This window comes from Pteropus medius, unplaced genomic scaffold (genome assembly GCF_902729225.1).
Source record: "Pteropus medius unplaced genomic scaffold, Ma_sr-lr_union100, whole genome shotgun sequence".
Lineage (NCBI taxonomy): Eukaryota > Metazoa > Chordata > Mammalia > Chiroptera > Pteropodidae > Pteropus > Pteropus medius.
This window is the reverse complement of record NW_024349802.1, coordinates 15180796-15187922: the sequence shown is the minus strand read 5'-3', so window position 1 is coordinate 15187922 and position 7127 is coordinate 15180796. Positions and strand designations below refer to the sequence as shown.

The 7127-nt window shown below is 52.8% G+C and overlaps 1 protein-coding gene across 1 annotated transcript; it reads right to left on the bottom strand.

Annotated features, from left to right (window-relative positions):
• Positions 1 to 4559: 4559 nt before the first annotated feature.
• POU4F3 (POU class 4 homeobox 3) lies at positions 4560 to 6090 on the bottom strand. The gene is made up of 2 exons (XM_039835911.1): positions 5842 to 6090; positions 4560 to 5526 (listed from the first exon to the last, which is right to left on the bottom strand). The coding sequence occupies exons 1-2, from the start codon at positions 5959 to 5961 to the stop codon at positions 4630 to 4632; spliced, it is 1017 nt and encodes a 338-aa protein (XP_039691845.1). The 5' UTR covers positions 5962 to 6090; the 3' UTR covers positions 4560 to 4629.
• Between the last annotated feature and the right edge of the window lie 1037 nt (positions 6091 to 7127).

Sequence of the window (7127 nt, the reverse complement as noted above, 5' to 3'; positions counted from 1 at the left end):
TGGGAGTCTAAAGGTGAGAGCTGGGAGGAGAAGGATGAGCCGGAGACCCCCACTCCTCGCATCTCTTCTTCCCCCTGGAGCCGCGTCCCCCGCGAGGGAGCCCTGCGCTGAGTCTCGACCCCTGACAGATACTTGTTGCTTGCCAGGATTCTGCTGGGGAGGAAAGCCAACAATTGGGGTCAAGCTTCTCAGAAAGCACTATGTATTCGCACCATGGACTCCTGGTGGTGAATTTATCATCCATTCTACAGCTGGGAAGCACAGGTAGCAAAGAGATTTCTTTTATGCTTTCTGGTTTGCCCCTGACAACCATGTCCTGAGCTAGTAGGCACTGCTACCACCCTTATTTTATAAATGAACAGACTGTGGCTCACAGAAGGAAAATGTTGGTCCCACATGACTCCAAGCCTTGAATTTGACCCTGCAACACTACCTCATACTTTTGAGTATAAATAATGTTTTAAAGAAATGAGGTATCCATTAATGCCTACTATGTGTCAGGTCCTGGGTTTATGTGATATCATTTAATCATCAGAGCAATCCTGAAAGATAGTCTTTGTTCCAATTTTACACATCAGGGCACTGAGGCTCAGAGAGCAGTTAAGTCACTTACTCAAGTAGGAGATGCAGTTGGTATTCCATCCCAGGTCTTTTCGCTCCAGACCTGGAGCTGTTTCCATCTCAGCAGGAAAGCAAAAGAACTCAAGCTCCAACATAGGGTTAAAAGGTCAGGCACACTCGGCAAGGCAAAGGTCACTCCCATCTTTCTCTCTAGGTACTAATCTAGGTACTAAGGAGCCATGTTCCAGAGCACTCCTTCTGTACCAATGATCACCACTGAGTGAGGCAAGGCCTCTTCTGATTTAAACAGGAAGGAAACTGGCTGCCTTTGAATGGAAGCTTGAGATGGAGACTACCACCAAACCCTGATCCCACCTCCAGGGAAACTTGTCTATTCTTGATGGTTTCTGTTCTCCCCTACATTCCCTAGAATCCAGAGGATTGGGTTAGAAGGAGTTCTTTCAGTTTTCATTTGCTCATTTAATAGATATCTATTATCTGCCACTCTGGGCCAGACCTTAAGTGAGGAGCTGGTCTTGAAACAATGACCAAAACAATATTACCTTAGATACAGAGAGAGTAAGCTCCAGGGCAGAGATCACACAGCTCAGACTGGGGAAGGGAGGGATTCCTGCCTCTAAATTCTGCCTGCCAGGGCATCTGCTGGCTTGTGTATGCCTGTCTTATTGGGGGTCGGGCCCTGGTTCCAGCCAGGTAAGTGCCTAGAAGCCTTCTCCCTGGTCCACAGGTGATTCCCACCTTGAAAGGCAAGATGCAGCTTTCCATATAAACAGCCCTGACCATTAGCCTCACTTTCTCTTGGTACATTTTAAAGAAACTCCCACCTGGGCCTTGGACAGTGAATGTTGCAAGCTGGCAAGATTTGGGAAAGGAAAGTCTGCTCTAGGGCGATTTCAGTGACTCTTTAAAATAACTTTTGCTAGGTTTTACAGCCATAGGCAGAGGCTTAGAGTGGTGACATGACTTGCCCAAGGTCACACGGTGAGGAAATGGCCCACCGAGATGCATACCAAGCCTGTGTAAAACCCAAACTGGCTAGTACCCCCCACCTCCACCACTACCCTCGAAGGTCTGTGCCTCCAACAGACAAGTCGCAAAGGCGACTACACAATTCCGGAGAAACCACAGCTCCCGTTGCTTCCTGAGCTCGTCCAAGTAGAGAGGCAGCGGCGCCGGTCCGGCGCACTAAGGGGGTGGGAGAAGGTGGAAAGCTCAGTGGACCCGGCCGCAGCTCCCGCCGGCCGGTAGAAATTGGTCAAAATACTCGTGCGCAGTGGCAGCCCCGGCGCCTGGACAGGACGAGGCGCAGAGTGGTGAGTCTCACTCCCAACCCAGCCCAGCCGGTTCTGACGTAGATATTGCACTCAGGCAACTCATCTCGCCCTCTCCAAAAAGTCTCCTAAACTTTTGAGGTTATTAAATAAATAAATAAATAAATAAATAAATAAATAAATAATAAATAACAGCAAGAAACTTTTAGAAAAGGAAGTGGAGGCGGATATCGGGTTCTTTCCAGGACCAGAAAAGCCGAAGGTTCTTACCTGCAGGAAATCTCGCAGCCCGCAAAGGCGTGTCTGGAGCGCTTCGCTTCGTCGCGGGACACTCACGGCCGCCTCTTCTGCAGCCGGGCTGGGCTCTGGCCCCGTATTTTATACCACTATAGGCAATTAATATTGCATCAGCCGTATTTTAAATTTTCAAAACCCACAATATAATGTAATGGCATAAGGGCATTTATTATTAAAGGACACCCGAAGGAGAGGGAGGTGGAGGAATCGCTGGGGCTGTTTCGAAAGGCGGGGACGAGGGGCTCAGGGCGATCCCCAGGTTTGCTTTTGCAGTCTGTGGGGAGGGGAGGAGGGGGGCTTCACGTCGTGGAGGGGAGCCCTGCTCTGTTCCGAATTTCGGGCTGGAGGTCTAATAACCAAGAGCTCTTTGAAGACACAGTGGGGAAATGTGCAGACGACTCCTGGACTTGGAGCATTAATTTTTAAATCATGAAGGTGTTTCTGTGGCTCACAAATAAAAAGGTTTCCTCCCCCTTTTAGAAGGAGTGCAAGAGAGCGATGGAAACTAGCATCTGTGGAGCACCTACTACGTACAGGCCGCTACGCTAGGATCTTTGCAGCAGACCTCTTGTTTAGCGCCCCACGGAGAAGCCGAGATAGACCACAGCGTGAGTAATCTCCTGGGTGACAATTCCAAATGAATTTCTAAAGAGATTCCAAGGGGCCCCAACGGACTTTGTCCCAGAGAAAAACACTTTCCTCCCTCTTCGCATCCATCGTCTCATTTCCTATATTGCCGTTGAATCTATTAAAAAATAATGTTTCCTATTAAGCACCAATCCCTACCAGACCTTTAAATAAACAATCGTCTTAGTCCCATCTTAGTCCCGACAATAACTTTGTGAAGTAGGTATTAGCATCTTTATCCAGCAAACAATGGAGGCTCAGAGAGGTTAAGGAACTGGTTTTAAGGTCGTTCCACCAGTAAGTGGAGGCATTGGGGGCTCCTACAGCAGTTAGGCCTCAAAGTTTGCAATGTGAGTCAAACTGAGAGAACAGAGGCTGATAGATTGCCTCGCAGAGAAGCATGGAAAGATCTGACTTGAAACCCTGAGGTCTGAAGATTAGCAGCTAGATGTCCCTGGAGGAGATGGGGTGGGAGGATGAGGCTGCTGGAGGGTGGGGGGAGAAAGGAGAGGAGATGGCCAGAGACTGGACTGTAGGAAGTGACAGTCCAGTCCTTCTGGGTTCTCACTTTTAAATCCTTCCCAAGACTAGTACTCCTAAGACTCAGAAAGAAAAGCACTGCGAATCAGGTTGAAAAATAAAGTATTTATTTTAGAAGTTAATTCAAGGGGTAAAGAGAGAAGAAAACTTAACATTTTATTTGTATCTACTCAGAGAATGAAACCAAGGGTCACACAGCAACACGCAAATGACACGAAGCAACGAAAGATAAAATGTGATGGGTCTAGAGCGAGTGGGATGAGAAAGTTCCAGGCTGGCGTCTGGCCCCTCTTTCCACCCAAAAACATAAGTGAACTTCCACCAAGAGACAACCATACCAGGGGGATGGAAAGAAGCGAAGTGAAATAAATAATGGGAAACAATGATGCCAATAATAGTAATAATAAAAGCGCAACGAGGTTAGACGTGTTGGAAAGACTTGCATGTGATTTGGAGAAGTTAGAATTACTTTCGAGCAGTCGCCTCTACGCTGAGCTGGGGTCAGAGAGTCCTCAGTTCGTCCGGAACACGACCCATCCCTCGCTCTCCAGCAGGCGGCAATTACCCCTCAAATTCGAACTGATCGTGGAGGATGGGCCCGAGCTGGTGTCCGCTGCTGCTTGCAAACACCTAAGTGATCCCAGACTGGGAGCCCTTTTCTGGATCCCGACAAATGCGGAGAAACGCTGAGAGCCTGCAACTCCCCGTACACTTTCCCTGAACCTAATTCATGCTACCTTAGAGAACTTACAGCAAACCCAAGAATGAGATGGATAAAACTTAGGTGCGGAAGGGAACATAAGGCTATCCTTTGGAAACATACATGATTTTATATACTCTAAATAAATCTCCAGCACATGTTTGTGCCCCAAACGTTTAAAGTTTGCATTATTATTTAGCACTTACTTCCCAGCCCTGCACCCTTTGCCTAGTCGCGCTTAGCAAAGTGGCGCCTTCACCCCCAGAGTCGTGCAGTTGGGCCAGTTCACTATCCCCTGCATTTGGGCTCCTGCCGTGAGGTCTCGCAGTCCAACGCGCAAGGGCGGTTTTCAGCACCACGGACAGCACAGGTCCCTCCAGGCCTGCCCTCAGTGAATTTTTTCTTAGCGCCAAAACTTTTCTGGTGGGAATAGAATGGAAGAAAGAGAAAGAGAATGCCGAGAGGCACCCAGGTGAGATAAAGGGGGAAGTCTGTGGCTTTGGAGGAGAGAGCCTGACCTGCGAGGAAACATCTTGGAGTCTCCCATAACCTTCCCCCCCGCCAGGACGTACACTCAGCTTTCCCGGCCCCGGACGTTGCGCCCCGCCGCAGTCAGTGGACAGCCGAGTACTTCATTCGTTTCTGTTTCTGTCTCTGGTTGCAGAACCAGACCCTCACCACGTTCTTTTTAAGGTCCAGTTTCTCCGCGATGGCCGCGATCTTCTCGGAAGAGGGCCGAGGCTGAATGGCAAAGTAGGCCTCAAGTGAGCGCTTCTCCGGTGCCGCGATGGACGTGCGTTTGCGCTTCCGCTCACTGCCGTTGAAGAGCTCAGGTTTGCTGTTTTTCTCTCGATAGGCGGCCTCGGCTTCCTCCAGCCAGGCCTGGAGCACTGGCTTGAGCGCGATCATGTTGTTGTGCGAGAGAGTGAGAGACTCGAACCTGCAAATGGTGCTCTGGCTGAGCGAGCCTACGCCCGGGATCTTGAGGTTAGCTAGAGCCGCGCCCACGTCCGCCTGGGTCACCCCCAGCTTGATGCGCCGCTGCTTGAAGCGCTCCGCGAAGGCCTCGAGCTCCCGTGGGTCCGACTCCACGTCGCTGAGGCAGGCGGGCATGGCGCTGTGAGGTGCCACGGCGTGCGGGTGACTCATCCCCATGGCCTGGTGCAGGTGGCCCATTGCACCCAGGTGGTGCGGGTGGATCTGCGCGGGCATCACTGAGTGCTCGGGGGCGCCCAAACCGCTCACACTCAGCGTGGGCGAGATGTGCTCTAGCAGGTCGCCCTCGAGGCCCTGGTGCACCGCGTGGTGCGGATGCGAGGTGAGGGCGGCCGGGTGGGAGATGGGCACGGTGGATGAAGTGGACGTGCAGGGCACGCTACTCATGGTATGGTAGGTGGCGTCGGGTTTGAACGGATGGTTCTTGCCGTGGGAGACGATATCCACCGCCGCCAGAGCTTCGGCGCGTGCCAGCAGGCTCTCATCAAAGCTTCCAAATATATTACCCTGCAGCTGCAAGCGAGAAGGCACACAGCACGGTCAGTGGGGAATACTGTCAACTCAGGATTAAAACACATTTTCAAGCAACTGAGATGCCTCTCCTCAAAGCCCAGGTCATAAAAATTAATACGGAGACAGAGGCTCTGCTGGAACAGACGTGTGGATCAGAGACATGAATGAGAGAGAGAGTGCGCCGGGAGAGAGCGCGGGGGAGACAAGGAGAGGGGTTCAGACAGCGGCGATTGTTCTGGGCGACATGAAAAAAACATGAAGCAAGTGCCTGTCAAAAAATGTGCCTTAGAGCGGTAATTATGCTCCACTACGTACCTGCGGGGCTGGGAGACAGACTCGGCGCATGGCCTCGGAGCTGGAGTGCAGGCTGGAGAATTTGGGTTCTTGAAGCACCGGGTGCATGCCGAAAGGCTGCTTGGTGTTCATGGCCATCATCTTCGCGCGCCTGGCAGGGAGGCAGCGAGGGACATGGATCAGGCTCGTCTCACTCGCTCGCTGCGCTCCAAGTGAGCGCCGCTCAGCGCCCGCGCTCCCCTCGCCCTCTCGCTGGCTACCTCCCCTCTCCCCCACCTGCTTCTTCACTCATCTTACAAGCAGCCTGCCAGGAAGGGCCCGGGCGCGCGCAGGCGTGCTCACGCGCCCGGGACTCGCAGGGGCCGCCCGGGAGGCGAGGCCAGGCAGCAGCTCTCCACGCGCCTCCCTGCGCCCGCCACAGCCGCCCCCGCCACAGCATTTATACCCAGGCCAGGCCGGGCCTCTCCCGGTCCGCCCCGCCCCGCCTGGCTCCAGCCCGGCCGACCTTCCGGATTCTTTCTTTCTCTTCGTAGACTTCCCCCTAGCCTCCAAAGTCCCAAACCTCTCCGTCCCGTCCCAACTCGCACTGCCCAGATCCAAGGGCAGCCCGGGACTGAGTGGGGCCCGGAAGCTGACCCTACCCTACTCCCACACCACACACACACACACACACACACACACACACACACACACACACACACTCCTTGTCGGACCGGCTGCCGCCAAACTGCCCATTTCCAGGGCGCTCCTGGCCCCACGCCCGAGTCGTCCACCATAGTCCCGCCCCGCAGCGAGGCGCCTCCAAGCACCTAGACGGGCTCCGGAAGGATGAGGGATTGCCAGAATGAGCCCCAGGTGACCCCCACCCAACCGCCCGTCATAGTGAGGTGGGGGAAGTAACTGCCTGCCTGTTCCAGGAGGCCTGTGGCTTCCTCCCCATGCTTGCCTTTATTGCCTTCGCTTAAGACAACTTGGCCTCCTTCCCTTTCCCCCCAACCCAACCGTGTAAGGAAGCTTACTAAGACCTTTTCACAATAGTTAGTCCAGGAGTGCTCGCCGACCTTGGGAGTCAGTCTGTGCACTTCTGCTGGGCCACCAGCGCGTACAAGCCCCTTTCCCTCATAGCAATAGCTACCGTTCTGAGCTCCTAAAATGTACTAGAAAATTTAGAGTAGTCTTACACCTTATGGAGTAGGTGCTTTTGTTCCGTTTTACAGATGAAGAAAATGAGGGTCAGAGGAGTCAAGTGATAGCTGGTTGGGAGCCCAGCCGTTCACTCACTCTTCTGTTATCCATTCAACAAATAT

Coding starts and splice junctions, on each gene's coding strand:
- POU4F3 (XM_039835911.1), bottom strand. CDS start 5,961: ATGATGGCCATGAACACCAAGCAGCCTTTCGGCATGCACCCGGTGCTT. Junction 5,527..5,841: donor TCTGTCTCCCAGCCCCGCAG/GTACGTAGTGGA, acceptor TCTCGCTTGCAG/CTGCAGGGTAATATATTTGG.